Source organism: Pipistrellus hanaki (genome assembly GCF_964339955.1).
Source record: "Pipistrellus hanaki genome assembly, chromosome: 4".
NCBI classification, from domain to species: Eukaryota; Metazoa; Chordata; class Mammalia; order Chiroptera; family Vespertilionidae; genus Pipistrellus; species Pipistrellus hanaki.
In genome coordinates, this window is record NC_140506.1 from 85,501,004 (window position 1) to 85,516,960 (window position 15,957).

A 15,957-nucleotide genomic window follows, 5' to 3' on the forward strand; every position below is an offset into this window, starting at 1 on the left:
GAGGCTAGTGCAGGGGTTCCATACAATGGTACAAGTGAAAGACACCATGCTCGACACATAGTAGGTGCACTCATATCACCACTATATCTCCCTCCTGCCCCCACTTAAAACTCTTGGATGGCCTCCCATGGCTCTTAGGAAAAGTCCAGAATCTTAAACCTGACCCACAGGCTGACATGATGTGGCCTGGTAGCCCCTCCCTGGCTTCACTCCCTCTAGCCTATTGGTCCCTCACCATCCCCTATTCTTTCGGTTTCTCCAGCTCCATCCTATCGTAGTACATGCCCACCCCTCTGCCTGGAATGCTCTTCCTGACCTTCTTCACTGGGCCAGCCCTTCCATCTGTCAAGGCTTAAGGTAAAATGCCACTTCCTCAAGGAAGCCTTCCTGGATTTTCTGGACATTCCTCCAGCTATTCACTCTCTTAGGCCCCTTTCCTCTTTCCTAGGACCTATAAATGCAATTGGTTGTTTATGAAATAGTCTCTTTCATGCCACCCCTTCTTGCTAGACTATAAGCTCCTTGAAGGGAAGGACCCTTATGGTCATGTTCATCATCATGACTCCAGGGTTGGTGTCAGTCTTCTTTCTCAGTGAACACTTGGTGAGTGAATAAACAGTATAAAGCAATGCCCCTGGTAACGTCCTCTTCTTTTGAGGAAGAACACGCAGAGTATTGTTAGTCCTGTGTACCATCTGCCCCATACCAGGGTGACCTGGGCACTGACGAAGCCTGGCTTCCCCTCTGGCCTCCATACCTTTGCTTCTGGCTATTGAAATGAGTTTATTCCGAGTGGATTCATCTGGAGCGTCGAAGGAGCAGAAGGTGCCTCGTCCTCTCACTCTGCTGATGAACTGGGGGTACCGGGCCTGCAGGGGGGAAACAAGGCTGGCATCAACGCCTGTCTCCTGTGTGCCAGCCGGTTCAGTGGCTGTGGATGTGGGACAAACTGTTAAAAATCAGGTCTGTCCCGCCAAAAGTGGGACGTCCGGTCACCTTAGTATCATCCTTCACATGGAACCCACTGTGGATCCTGAGAAAAAAGGGCTTCTGGTGGCTAACTGGGCTCAGATTAAAAAACACAATAAACCAACCAACCAAACAAACACCCCCACAGCAGCAGCCATTTCTGCACAGGGGCTTCTCATGCAAGCTGCACCTCAGGGAGAAGCCTGTACTGAACTACCTGCCTCTGCAATGAGCTACCTGCCTGCCCTGTGTTCCTGCCACCTGAGCCAGTAAAGGAGTTCCTAGAGTCTTATTTCAACCAATAGGATGAGGCTTCCCCATCCAATTGGAGCTGCACAGCTCCAACCCACAAGAGTGGCTCTATTCTGATCAATCAGGACAATGCCTTTTGGACCAATCAAACTTTGAGGACAGACCAATCAGGGACCAGGGGTAGGGACTTCTGACTAGATAAGCCAGCTCCCCTCTGGCTTTGGGAGTGCACTTTCTTTCCCTTTCCTCAGAGGACAGAAGACTGTTTCTCTAGCTGACCAGCATGGGCCAGAGCAGTCTGGCACAGTCTGGAGCAGAGCGGAGCTCTCTAGCTGGAGAGGGGCCTGGCTCCAGGGCTGCCTCGCAGCCGTGCTGTATCACAATTGAGCTGTTTTGCACTGAATACAATTTCCGTCTTCACCCGCACTCCAATTTGGGGGTTCCTGTTGGTTCCATGGACCATCAGTTGACACCACTTTGGGAAACCCTGTTCTCAGGTCAGCACAGGGAGCAGCCGTGTTTGTGACAGCCCAGAAGTGCCAGATCCCCACCAAGCAGGGCCCTGGCTGCATCCACATCTGTAACCAGGGCCCAGATATCAACCAGGGGAATAAAGGACACGGGCCACTTCCCCTGCCCCACCGGGGGACAGGGAAGGAGCACCCCCGCCGGAAGGAAGCGCCTGATCCATTGCAGAGGCTTTTCCTAGCGCCTGCTCCTGCCCAACATCAGTTTAATGCAAATCCACCCCCAAAAAGAAAAAGGAATTCTTAACAGCCACACTTAAGCCCGTTAGAGCCTTTGCAGTCGAGCAGATCTGGGTTTAAAACCTGGCTCCTTTGCTTGCTGCTCACCTTCCCAAACTTCCCTTGTCTCATCCAGAAAGTGAGGATAATCATTTTTTTCTCAAGTTTGAATTGTTCTGAGTTAGGGTTACCAGGTAAAATACAGGATGCCCCGTTACATTTGAATTTTAGGTAAACAACTTACAACTTTTAGTATAACTATGTCCTAAATGTTGCATAGGGTATACTTTTATGTTAAAAAAAATTTTTTTTTTAAAGTTGCCATTTTTCAAATGAAACTGGCGCCCTGTGTCATTGGCTAAATCTGGCACCCTGCCCGGGGCCGGGGTGGTCTCTGAAGCTCCTGCCTCTGCACCTGCCGAGGAGCGGGTGGGATGCCGTGAGGAAGGGCTCAGAGGCTGCGCTGGAGCGTGGGGAGCCCCGCAGGGTCCTGGGAGAGCTGGGGAGGGGCCGTGCTGGGTGGGTACCTGGAGGTCCAGCAGCCCCGTGAGCAGGGCCTTCCCGGCATGGGTTGCGTTTTTCAGCAGGTCCTCCCGCTTGATGACATTGATGACCTCGGCCAGCAGCAGGTTCTTGGACGGGTCCCCCAGCCAGGTGTTAAAGATCCGGTACGGCTGGAACGAGGCACGTGGGTTGGAAAGGTTCACACACGGGCACAGCCTTCAGGGCCCAGTTCCCGCAGACACACCTTGTCCCCATTTAAGAAGAGAGAAACCAACCCAGCGAGGCAGCAGGATGACACATATTGTCTCATTGAATTCTTTCCACAACAACAACCCTGTGGGGAGGTCTGACTATGAATGTAACTATCTGGGAGGCCAACTCCTCTACGTGCAGGGAAACCTCTCAGTCCTGGGGAGATCAAGAGAGTTGGCCCCTAATATAATCTTTAAAAAAAAAAAAAAAAAAAAAAAAAATATATATATATATATATATATATATATATATATATATATATATATATATATATCAATCATTGATTTTTTACAGAGAGGAAGAGAGAGGGATAGAGAGTTAGAAACATCGATGAGAGAGAATCATCGACCAGCTGCCTCTTGCACACCCCCTACTGGTGATGTGCCCGCAACCCAGGTACATGCCCTTGACCGAAATCGAACCCGGGACCTTTCAGTCTGCAGGCCGACGCTCTATCCACTGACCTAAACCGGTCTCGGCATAATCTTCATTTTATAGAGGAGGAAGCTGAGCTTCTGAGAGATTAAGTGATTTGTCCAGAAAAGATATAAGCTCATAGGGAGTGGACTTGAGAGTGGATTGATGCCAGTCTGGCCCTCAAAGACCACCCAGTGTATTCCTCCATGAGTTATTCAGGGTGCCAGTGCAGCCAATATAAAACATACTTCCCAGCCTCTCCTGCAGTTAGGAGTGGCCATGTGACAGATCTGAATCAGAGTGCTAGAGAGAGAAGTGTTGTGGGATTTCTGGGAAGGCCACGAAAGATAAAGAGAGGGTCACTTTGTGCTTCCCCCTTTTTCCTCTCTACTGAGGCAAATTGGGATGTGATGTCTGGAGCTTCAGAGACATTTTAAAAATATATATATATATATTATTGATTTTTTAAAGAGAGGAAGGGAGAGAGATAGAGAGCTAGAAACGTCGATGAGAGAGAAACATCGACCAGCTGCCTCTTGCACACCCCCTACCGGGGATGTGCCCGCAACCAATGTACATGCCTTTTACCAGAATCGAACCTGGGACCTTTCAGTCCACAGACCGATGCTCTACCACTGAGCCAAACTGGCTTTGGCTCAGAGACATTTTGGACCATGAGGCATCCTCGATGCAGGAGTGGTGGAAGGAAGGATCCTAAGCTCCTGATAACTGTGTGTGTGTGTGTGTGTGTGTGAGAGAGAGAGAGAGAGAGAGAGAGAAAGAATCCATATTTACATGTGGTAGTACAGTGAAGTAGCTTGAATCCTGACTTTATCACTTAACTAGAGACCTGATGCATGAAATTTGTGCACAGAGGGAGGGGGTCCCCTCAGCCCAGCCTGCACCCTCTCCAATCCGGGACACTTGGACATCCCTCTCACCATCCAGGACTGGTGGGTCCTAACTGCTCACCTGCCTGCCTGCCTGTTCACCCCTAATTGCCCTCCCCTGCCAGGCTGATCACCCCTAACTGTCTCAGCCTACCAGCCTAATCATCCCTAAATGCTCCCCTCCTCCTCGCCAGCCTGGTTGCCCCTTAGTACCCCTCCTGCTGGCCTGGTTGCCCCCGACTGCCCCCCTTGATGGCCTGATTGCCCCTTACTGTCCCCCTCTGCCAGCCTTGTTGCCCCATGTAGCCTGCTGGTCAGTCCTCTGGTTGTCCCTCACTAACCCCTCTGCTGGCCTGGTTGCCCCATGCAGCCTGCTGTTCGGTTGTTACTGTGAGGGCGTCATGACCAATTTGCATATTACACTCTTATTAGTATAGATGGGCTGTGTGACCTTGGACAACTTACTTAATCACCTATGCCTGATTCCTCATTAGTAAAACGGGAGAGATACCTTACCACAATCCTTACCACAATCTACTTGGTTAGATTGTGGTAAGGATTAAAAGTACATGGAAAGTGCTTAGAACTGGGTCAGGTTCAGAGTAAATGCTCAGTTCACAGCAGTTATGAACACAGAAAATTTAGAATTCTGACAGTGGACTGATAGGCAGCCAGCCCAGCAGAGAGAGCAGGGGTGATCATAATCACTGGCGAACTGCATTGATAAGAACTGGGCCTTCGAGGGCTTCTGTGGCACAGTAAGTGTCTGCCCCGTTCCTGGTTTGTGAAAAAGGAGCAGCTCTGAGAAAGCCATGCCTCCCTCCCCTGCCCTGGAAGGAGAGTGTGTGTGTGTGTGTGTGTGTGTGTGTGTGTGTGTGTGTAGGGGGCGGGGTACTCACGGCATTGGGCCTGAGCTCCTCCCTGTGGAAGAAGCCGCCAGTCATCATCTTCTTGCTGAAGGTCATCACGTCTGCAGGGTCGTCCAGGCCCCAGTGCTCGTGGGCCCAGAACTTGCCGGTGCAGCCGCCTCCTGTCTGGACCTCATCCACCAAGAAGGCACAGCCATGCTGGAGAGAGAGGATAGGGAAATAAACATTCCCCACGATCGACCAACCTCCGGCCCCCTCATCCAGCCGGAGAGGCCTTGCTTTCTGAACTGCAGGCCACGGCATGTTCTTGGAAAAACCAAATAACAGCTTCAGGGGGCAGCTCCAGCAGAGCTGTGTCTGCAGGGTTCCTCCAGCTGCCGCGCTGGAACCAACAGAACATGGGATCCCCCTGAACCAGAGCGTGGCAGCATCTCACCTGGCTGCAGTCCCTGAGCAAGCCAACCCTCTCAGGGGGAGACATGGCTCAGCAGCACCGCCAGCTCTGTTTCCCTAACATCTGTCATCCCCGTTTCCCTAGTATCTGTCATCTCCAGGACTGTGATTTACTTCGTGTTTATGTTTAAATCAAGCCATGGCATTCAACCTTCATCTGTGACCTTGCTGGTTGGATGTGCCATTTGTCCATGCCCGGCATTAAAATAAACACGATGTTAACACAAAGTCCGTTCGTGTTGCCTCTGTTGAATGTGGGCCACACTGGGCTGAGGATGAGGTGGGGTTTTTAGGAAGAAAACGGTGGAGGCTGCGGCCTTCCCTGGAATCTGTTGATGACGAAAGCCTCTGACTAAGACGGCAGGCTGGACGGAGGCTGGTTTTGCAAAAAACGATTTCGGGGAAGAATTCCCCGACCTTTCCCTGCCCTTAAATTCTCTACGGTGAGGCCAACAGGCAGCCTCCGAACACGTGGGAGTTTGTAAGGCCCCAAGGCTACCCTGTGCTCTGGGAAACCGGCCGGAAATGGCCCATGGCCCCGTCCATCCTGGCCCTGTGCACTGACCTTCCTGGAGATGTCTCTCAGCTTCCGGAAGAAGTCATCGGAGGCGTGGTTGTCTCCGCCCTCGGACTGGATGGGCTCCACGATGATCCCGGCCACCGTCCTCTTCTTTTTCCGGTATTTCACGATCAGATCCTCCACCTGGATTCCACATGGGAAGTGACAGTGGCTCGTGGGGGCTGCTGGCAGCACCCATGGATGGGCATGAGGGGTCCCATGCCTCCCCCCTGGAAGTTATGGTGAAAATGCGTTTGTGTGCACTTCCGGTGAAGACTGCGATACCCACTCGGAGCCACGCATGTGGATGGGGATGTGTCCTACTGAGGACTGGGCCCGCCCTTGCGGGATACAGACTACTAACCTGGAACAAATTATTTAACTTTCTGAAGCCTCACTTCCCAATCTGTGCAATGGGCATGCTGACATAATCTATTGGTGTTACTGTTATATTATTATTGGTAGGAGAGCCCTTTCTGTGCAGAACGTGGGATGAAAATTTGATAAAAAGCTGAGGCCCAGAGGTGTGGCTCAGCAGTTGAGTGTTGACCCAGGAACCAAGAGGTTACCAGTTTGATTCCCTGTCAGGACACATGCTGGATTGTGGGCTTGATCCCCTGTGGGAGGCGTGCAGGAGGCAGCTGATCGATGATGTTTCTCTCTCACTGATGTTTCTACCTCTTCATCCCTCTCCCTTCCTCTCTCTCTAAAAATCAATATATATATATATATATATATATATATATATATATATATATATATATATATATATAAAAAAAATCTGAGGCCAAACTTATCTACAGTGATAGAAATCTAAGCAATGGTTGCACAGAGAGGGGGTAGGAGTGAGGATGGGGGTCCTGGACCGACTCCTCAGACTGACTCAAAGACATTTCCCAGGTGATAAGGTGCTCTGGATGGAAACGATGGTTACTTGAGTACATTTATTTGCCAAAACGTATTGAACTAGGCATTTAATATTATTATTACTAGTTTGTTGTTGTTAATCCTCACCCGAGGATATATTTTTCCATTGACTTTTAGGGAGAGTGGAAGAGAGAGGGAAAGACAGAGAGAAACATCGATGTGAGAGAGACACATCAATTGGTTGCTTCCCACATATACCTTGACTGGGCCCGGGCTAGGAGGATTGAACCTGCGACCGAAGCATGTGCTGATTGTAATTGAACCTGGGACCCTTCAGTCTGCAGGCTGACACTCTATCCCCAAAGCAAGACCAGCTAAGGCAGGACTAGGCATTCAAATGAGTGCATTTTATGGCATGTAAATTATGTTAATGAAGTTGAAATTGTTTTTGTAAGAATCTGTTAACAGTGACGGGCTTGTATGGAAAGCATACAATCTCTAAGTGGTTTTATTTCTTAAATTCTTGTTCTAATATGGGCATCATCTTATAGATAATAAAGAGTAGTAATTATGGTACTTCATTCATAACTTAATAACTATACATAATTAAAAAGCACTAAACCATCCACCTGGATAGAATAACAAGGGCAATCTTTCTCTGTTACGCAGCGCTAAGGAAAGCCTCCTGCTTGGAGGACGGGATTTAGACTGGGTCTCCACCAGTCCCCCCAGGGAGCTCTGAGTTCTTCTCTCTGCTTTCAGAGAACCCTGTGCAAGTTTCATCACGGGGTTACTTTCTCATTTGTTCGGTGCTGGGGTTTCTACTGTCCTGCACTCTCCAGTAAGATGGCCACGAGCCACACGTGGCTGCTGGCATGAGCAATGTTAACTGGTGCAAACTGAGACGTGTCTGAGTGTAAAACACACACGGGATTTCAAAGATTTAACACCAAGAAGAGAAAAATCTCTCATCAGTTCTTTGTAAGTATTAGTTACATTCTGACATGATACTATTTTGGATGGATTGGGTTCCGTAAAATGTTACTGAAATTAATTTCATCCATTTCTTTTTACTTTTACAAAATGTAATTATTAGAAAGTGGTAATAACTTCTGTGGCTTGCCTCATCTTCCTGTTGGACAGGCTGTCTCTTTTATCCATTATCTTGTCTCTTTTACTTACCATGAAACACCAGCACCTTGCATTTCACTTCCCGCCCAGTAGGCATGAACTAGCACTTGAAGAGAAAGATGTGCCTACGAGGCAAACCGGCCTCAAAGCAGCCTTATTTGAGCTCAAATCCCAACTTGAAGAGCAAAAGCCACTTCCCCCAGCAACAGCACCCTTCCGGAGTCTTACATGGAACCCCAGTACGTGGGACAGATCAAAAGGGGCTCCTCTGGTTGAAGTGGAGGCAACAGGGGTACACGTCCTCAGTGCTCCCCTGCCCCCTGCCCCCCAAGGCTCCCCAAACAGCCTCAGATCCGGGAGAAGGCTGACCAATACTGGACCAGAGGAACCTGTGCAGCCATCTTCCCTACGAGCTGCCCTTATTCTGCCCATCCATTCCCTTTCTCTAGTCTAGTCGCTGGCGCTCACCTCCAAAGAAATGTGAGTGATGCTGAAGTTGGTACCGGAAGCGGGCTGATGGATGCTGGCTGGCAGAATCAACGTGCCGTTACCTCCCGATATGAAACACTGGGCTAGGGGGCCTCTCGGTCCCTATGTCCCTCCCCGGGAGAGCCATGCAGCCCCGGGTAAGCTCGTTGTTCCTCTTCTCCAGGAGAGGTCTTGGGGTGGTGAGAGTACGGGGGTGGGGGCGGGGGAGGGTCTGGAAGGTCCCCTGTTACCTCTTCCAGGCAGCGGGCCTCTTCTTGCTGGTTCTCCTTCACAAACTCCTCCAGAGGGTACTTCAGCCGCGGGAACGGTGCGATGGGCCAGTCAAAGGAAGGGATGTCGATCTTGTGAATAGCTTTGGAATGTGTGGTCGCTAAGCAACCTGCCCCCCCAAAACAGGAGAGAATCGTTGGTTTGGGGGAGTGCAGTGAACAGTCTTCAAAAAGGAGATGGGCATTTCAAATCAAGCCCTCCAATGCCTGGGAGGCCTGTTGCCTGCAGAACCCCCAGTTCCCATAAGAGCCTGAAGCCAAAGCAGAACCCGTGAAGTGTGTGTGTGTTTATGTGTGTGTGTGTGTGTGTGTGTGTGTGTTGCTTTCTCATTCATCACCGATTAAGCACAGGCTTTGAAGGCAGAGACAAAGGTTCAAATCCTGGCTTTGCCGCTGCATGGCCTTGAATGTTTCTCTTCTTGCTGGGCCTCCATTTCCCCACCTGCAAAGTGGCAATAACCCCCCCCCCCCCCCCCCCGCAAACGCAGAGCAGTGTGCATCAGTGAGACGAGGTGGGAAAACGGCCAATGCAAGATCAAAGGCAGCTGCCGCCGATATTATTGCTGCTATTATTTCTCTAACTGCCACTCGGGACCCAGTGGCCGCTCCTTACCCATGGTCCTCCCGTGGAATGCGCCCATGAAGGAGAGGATGCTGTAGTCGGGGCAGCCAGGGGCCTAGAAACAGGAAAGCAGTCATCAGCCACGGCCGTGAGACGTGGGGGCTCTGCAGTTGCCCCCGAGAGCGTGGAGGAGCGCCCGAGTCTATCGGGAGAACTGGGCAACTCTCCTCAAACCAAAGCCACAGCCTGGACCCCCCACTTCTCTAGCCAGGCAACAGGTGTTTGCCCACATGGCAAAGCATTTTAATCAAGAGTCTCCACATATCTATCTGAACTGCCTTCTCTTAGGTTCTGCACCATTTGGGCCCATGCTGTCACCCAAGCCTAACGTCTGGGCGAGCGCGCTGCTCCAGGGCCCACTGCCTGCCTTTCTCCTTTACATCACCTGCTGCCGCCTGCCACCTCCCGCCATCTGCCCGGCTGCTTGGGGCTTCTGAATTTTCAACCCCTGTCTGCAGGCTCTTCCAGCTCCTACAGGCTCCCCCCGACCCCATCCCCTGCTCCAGCCTGCTCTGGTTTCCACAGCAACCAGGTGGGCCATGTGCGGCAGGTGCCTCCCACATGAGGCTGAGCAGGGCACCTCACAGGGAATGGATGCCAGAGCGGGAGGCTGGGCAGGGAGGACCCCTGCCTTTCCATCTCCCCAGGGCGGCTGCCCCTGTGTTCAGGAGGGACACCTGAACTCTCAGTCGTCTCCCTGCCCCCATGGATAGCACAGCTGCAGATTCCTGACCCTCCACCTGGCCAGGAGTCACACCTGTTTGTTTGTAGCTGACTCAGGCAGAAGTACTGAGGATGCTGCAGGGGTAACCCTGGGGGCCCCTAGCCGCTGGGAGTTTGATCCAGCATGCTCTTGGCTGGCTGACGTCCACCAGGTGCCTGAGACCCAGGAGAAAGCTCTAAGACTTCCGCCTACAGACTACAGTATACTGCCTTTCATTTTCCCTTGGGAAGGAAGGGAAACATTTTTCTTGTTCCTTTGCATAAATATAATATATACACATCATCACACACTTTTTTGGCTACAGATTAAACAGGAGGAATAAGATGCAAAAATATTGGTGGACTAGGATGTCCACAGATATCAAGTGAGAAAGAGACAGGCCACAATCCATTTCTTAAAAAAAAAAAAAAAATGGCCAAGAGCATTCTAGCTGGTTTGGCTCAGTGGATAGAGCGCCGGCCTATGGACTGAAGAGACACGGGTTTGATTCCGTTCAAGGGCACATGCTAGGGTTTCGGGCTGGATCCCCAGTAGGGAATGTGCAGGATATAGGCAATCAATGATTCTCTCTCATCATTAATATTTCTATCTTTCTCTTCCTCTCTGAAATCAATAAAAATTTACTTTTAAAAATGGCCAGGAGAAAAAAGAAAAAGCTTACATTTACACAGGTTTGTATGAATATGGAGCATGGTATGGATCTATTGCTAGCAAGAGGCAGGACTAGGAATCAAAAATTAAGAAGGCACAAAAGAAAAAAAATGAAAGAGTACAATCTCACTACCCACAGGCATCCCATTGTAAACATGTTAGCAGGATTCCTTGTAGTAATTTACTGTGTATTTATTTAGTGTCCATATGATTTATACTCCACTGTTTTCACTAAATGATAGCACGGGCGTTTCCAAGCAAAGAGAAGCCCTTTCTAACGATTTTTGCTGCAGGATATTGTAGTTGTACATGGTGCGTAATTGAGTTCAGTGGCCCTTGATTCTTTTTTAATCAGCAGACATTTCTTCCTAAATCATAACGGGACCCCATAAGTGAAAGGGGGAGGGCAGGTGTGCTCTGGTTGAGGCTGGCTGCAAGCTTGGACCTCCCTACCTGGTTTTCCCTGAGGTCCCTGCCGCCACAGTGGCCTCCTGGGTGCCTTTGAAAGCCTACACTTCACCCTTCTTCCCCATTGCTGTGTGTAGGGGCTCCTAGGCTTTCTGGTTACCGTTACACTAAGCACCCCACAGGGTGAAGACCTTGTACGTACAGTGGTGCTGACATTCTGGATTACCCGGAGCAGTGTTTCCCAAAGTGTGGTACGTGTACCCCCATGGGTATGGGAAGAGTCTGGTGGGGGTATGCGTTGCACCGGAGTTTGGTGGGGATATGCACTGCACCGTGCTTAGCTGTGCCTAATTCTACGTTCTCATGAGTACGAGGGGTACTCAGCGTTACGAAAATTATAGAAGGGGTACACATATGTCAAAAGTTTGGGAAACACTGCCCTAGAGCAATGGTTGGCAAACTGCTGTTCGCAAACCGTGGTTTGCTGCTCTATTGACTAATGAGTTTGCTGACCACCGACCTAGACTTTTGATTCCAATAATTACAGGCGGTGATTAAGACCCTATGCCAGTGGTCAGCAAACTCATTAGTCAATAGAGCAGTTTGCCGACCTCTGCCCTAGAGACCTCTGCCCTAAAGAAAGCCTCCTCTGACGGGTTACGTTCCGCAGTTGCCCTGGGAAACTGTCGTCCTGGTCAGGTAGAGCTCCTTTTCTCTGGATACCAAGGGAAGGGACTAGGGAGGGAAGGGACTAGGGAGGGAAGGGACTAGGGAGGCACAATGTTTGGGGACCCCTTGATGGGATAAACTGACTGTTTATCCCCCAAACTCATATGTCAAAGCCCTAACCTCAATGCGATGGTATTTGAACACGAGGCCTTGGGGAGGTATTAGGATTGGATGAGGTCATGAGGGCCCCCCATGATGGGATTAGTGTCTTTATAAAGTGAGGCACAAGAGAGCTTGCTAACTCCCTGACATGGGGCTGGGGATAGGGGGAGAGAGACACACAGTGAGCAGGCAGCCAGCCGCCTGCAAGCCAGGAAGAGAGCTGCCCAGGGGAACCAAGCCTGCTGGCACCTTGATCTTGGACTTTAACCCTGTCACTGTGAGCGCATTTGTCGAGGCGGCCTGTCTATGGCATTGGTCATGGCAGCCTGTGCTGACTGAGGACAGAGTCCACCGACTAGCGTCCGTCTGAGGGGCTGTGGCAGCTCCCTCCCAAGGAGAAGGGACCCATTCCACCTACCTGGTTGATCATGCACGTCTCCAGCTCCTCTTTGGAGAAACCCGCTCGACCCCTTTCTTTGTTCTGATGAAACAGAACAGAACGAAATTTCAGAGACGCTCTGGGGCAGAGGGGCTCCCACTTTCCACTCGCCCACAGTTAGCCCGACAACCCGAGAGTGCTCGCTCAAATGCTGATCTTATGTGTGACTGAAGAACAAAGTGGGAACTTAAACTTTTGAACCCAGTGTGTTTGCTGGGCATCATGGCCTTCTTGAGGACATATATCAAACCTTCAGAATGACCCCAAGAAGAAAAGGTTACATCGTCTAGACCGCCAGACATCTGACAGTTACGACCGCGGATCAACCCAGGGGCTGGAATGCAGAACTGGTTCTTCTCAAGAAGGTACTTTGTCCTATAAAACTCGCAGACTCCTCTCTCCTTTGGAGCACTCAGTATGACCTCGTCGCATTTCTGGTTTGCAAACCTTAAGACGCTTGGATGAATTTTTGTTCTTTTATTTCCAGTGAAAGCCCTGGACTCTTCTTGAGTCTGTTCGATATGATCATTGCCCGTATGTACTGAAGCGTGAGATTGTTAACTGTCCTTGTGGTGAAATAAATAGATGAACACACAAGGTGCATCATTCTTCTACCAGCACCTAAGATCTGCTGAGACATGTTATTCCAGGTAGAACCATGTAATGACAGCAGGTAAGGTTGGTGCAGGAGCCCTGGCTCTCTGCGCCATTCCTCACCGGCATGTTTGGAAATTCCTACCAAGGAGGGGCCTTCTCTGGATTTTGAGTGTGGTCACTGGTGTCCAGCACTCTGGCCAGCTGGGACGAACAGCAGGGCTAGGGGTGAGTATGTGGCTGGATGCTGGGGAACCTCTGTGGTGTGTGTGTGTGTGTGTGTGTGTGTGTGTGTCTTCGGGCCGCAGACCTTACCCGGTACCACATGAAGATGGTCTTGAAGGCGTTTTCATTGGAGCAGGAGCCACAGGCCATGGTGATGAGCTGGGACATGCCTTTGGGAGCCACCTGCAGGCAGAGAAACAGCTGTGGGCTCAGCGCCATCTCTACTCCCCCTCTCCCAGTGGGAGTTGTGGGGAGCACAAGGAGGCTGAGACACAACCAGGGGTATCCCAGTGGAAGCCGTGGGTCTGGGAGACTGGACTTTGGCTTTTCCAGGGGGTGGGGAAACCCAGGCTAGAGGGCAGAGAGGAAAAAAGGGCGAAGAGAAGCCCATTTTGCAGGTGAGAAGTTGAGGTTCTGAATGATCTTAATTGTTGTAGCAAACTAACACCAAAACATCGAGGGGGGCTGCATAACGTGCAAACCTCCTGTCTGGGGACAAACATTAATTTTTCCCGAGTTCCCTTTTCCCTGCACACAAGGTATCCCTTCTTTTCTTCGAAGGGAAAAGTAAAAATGCTCTTTGTGAAAGAAACAGCAAAGACTGAAACAGAAACCCCCCATCCTGATTGCAAGGCTCCCAATCCTGTCCTTCTCCCGGTGCCGCCTCCGGGGGCTCAGAGCTGCCTTTGCAGTGGGAGGACTTGGGCCTGGGCCGGGTGGGGTGGGTCCCCGCAGCGGAGGTTGGCCCCACAGACTCACCACTCACCGAGAGCAAGGACTCCTGCAGCTTATCCACAAAGTTCTCCGGCGGCAGGATCCCCAGGGCAGGTCTGTTGATGAACGTGCTCTGCAAAAAGGCCCAGAGACAGACAGTGATGCTCGGGCCTGGCCCAGCTCCCTGCCCACCCACCATGCTGCTCACAGGAACGGGCTCCAGAGGCTGATGGTGGGTCGGAGCTGGAATGATGAATTCCCCACACTTTTATTTATTTGCTTATTATTATTTTATTTTATTATTATTTTTAAAATATGTTTTATTGATTTTTCACAGAGAGGAAGAGAGAGGGATAGAGAGCTAGAAACATCAATGAGAGAGAATCATCGATCAGCTGCCTCCTGCACACCCCCTACTGGGGATGTGCCTGCAACCAAGGTACATGCCCTTGATTGGAATCGAACCCGGGACCTTTCAGTCCGCAGGCTGATGCTCTATCCACTGAGCCAAACCAGTTTCGGCTGCCAAACCGGTCTCGGCGTCGGCTTATTATTATTTTAAATATGTATTTTTTATTATTGATTTCAGAAAGGAAGGGAGAGGGAGAGAGAGAGAGAAATACCAATGATGAGAGAGAATCACTGATTGGCTGCCTCCTGCTGGCCCCACATTGGGGATCAAGCCTGCAACCCGGGCATGTGCCCTGACCAGGAATTGAACAGTGGCCTCCTGGCTCATAGGTTAATGCTCAACCACTGAGCCACACCAGCTGGACTCCCCTCACTTTTAGAGAAACCCATTAGCATTTCTCTGGATTTTAAAAAGAAGTGCCGGTTTCTTGGTTGTGATATAGCACTTTTATTACACAAGATGCTACTGTGGGGGGAATGGGGCTAGAGGTACAAGGGACCTATTTGTACTATTATTATTATTATTATTTTTTGCAATTTCATGTGAATCTATAATTTAAAAAAATCCATCAAAATGGCTAAAAATTAAGAAATGGACAATAACAAGTGCTGACAAGGATGGGGAGCACCTAGAACGCTCACTCACCGCCTTTGGGACGGTAATGTGGTGCAGCCACTTTGGGAGGCAGTCTGACCGTTTCTTGTCATGCTAAACACATACGCACCCAGCAGTGCCACACCTAGGAGTCTGTCTATGTGGAATTAAAGTCGGTGTTCACACAGAAACCTGAATAAATGGGAATGTTTATAGTGGCTTTTGTTTGTATCTGTCAAAATCTGGAAATAACACCAATGTCCCCGCACTGGGGAAAAGACACATGAGCTGTGGTCTGCGCACACTGTGACTACTGCTCAGCAATAAAGAGGAACAATATACTGACACACGCAAGAGCAAGAAGAAGAAGAAGGAAGAATCGCAAAGCCTCATGCCGTGTGACAGAAGCTGGAACCAAAACCACACATAGCAAGGCTCCATTTATAGGACGTTCTGGAAAAGGAGGGACCACAGGGACAGAGACGGGCTTGGGAGAATGTTTGGGGGGTAAATTGTAATGTCTGGATCCTTAAAAAATGTGGTAACACCACGTAACATAAGTTACCATAGTGACCACTCTAAGTGTACAGTTCAGTAGTGTTCAGTACAGTCACATTGCTGTGTAGCCACCACCACCATCCATCTCCAGAACTGGTTCCTCTTGTAAAACAGAAACTCTGTATCTGAATGACACTAAGTCCTCATACCCTCTCTCCCAGCCCATGGCAACCACTGTTCTACTTTCTCTCCATGAATCTGACAACTCTGGGGACCTCATGTAAGTGGAATCATACAGTATTCGTCCTTTTGTGATGGGCTTGTGATCATTTAGCATAACGTCCTCCAGGTTCATTCATGTTGTAGCATGGAATAGAATTTCCTTCCATTTTTAAGGCTGCATAATATTCCACTGTGTGGATAAGACCACATTCTGTTTATTCATTCATCCGTCAATGGACACTGGGCTGCTTCCATGCTTTGGTCTTACAAATAGTGCTGCCATAAACATGGTGTGCAAATTGTCTGGATTAAAAAAAAAAAATCCTCACCTGAAGAAATGTTTTTATTAATTTTTA

General features: G+C 49.9%; 1 protein-coding gene across 2 annotated transcripts in view; it reads right to left on the reverse strand.

Annotated features, from left to right (window-relative positions):
• Positions 1-15,957, reverse strand: part of ABAT (4-aminobutyrate aminotransferase) — a 78,757-nt gene that overhangs the window by 3,549 nt on the left and 59,251 nt on the right. For both annotated transcript variants that reach the window (XM_084881135.1, XM_084881136.1), the window contains exons 7-15: positions 13,928-14,008; positions 13,252-13,344; positions 12,322-12,384; positions 9,281-9,344; positions 8,629-8,777; positions 5,918-6,055; positions 4,930-5,097; positions 2,495-2,641; positions 758-869 (exon numbers count right to left, since the gene is read on the reverse strand). In XM_084881135.1, coding sequence (XP_084737261.1) covers positions 758-869; positions 2,495-2,641; positions 4,930-5,097; positions 5,918-6,055; positions 8,629-8,777; positions 9,281-9,344; positions 12,322-12,384; positions 13,252-13,344; positions 13,928-14,008 — 1,015 coding nt within the window. The remainder of the gene's footprint in view (positions 1-757; positions 870-2,494; positions 2,642-4,929; positions 5,098-5,917; positions 6,056-8,628; positions 8,778-9,280; positions 9,345-12,321; positions 12,385-13,251; positions 13,345-13,927; positions 14,009-15,957) is intronic.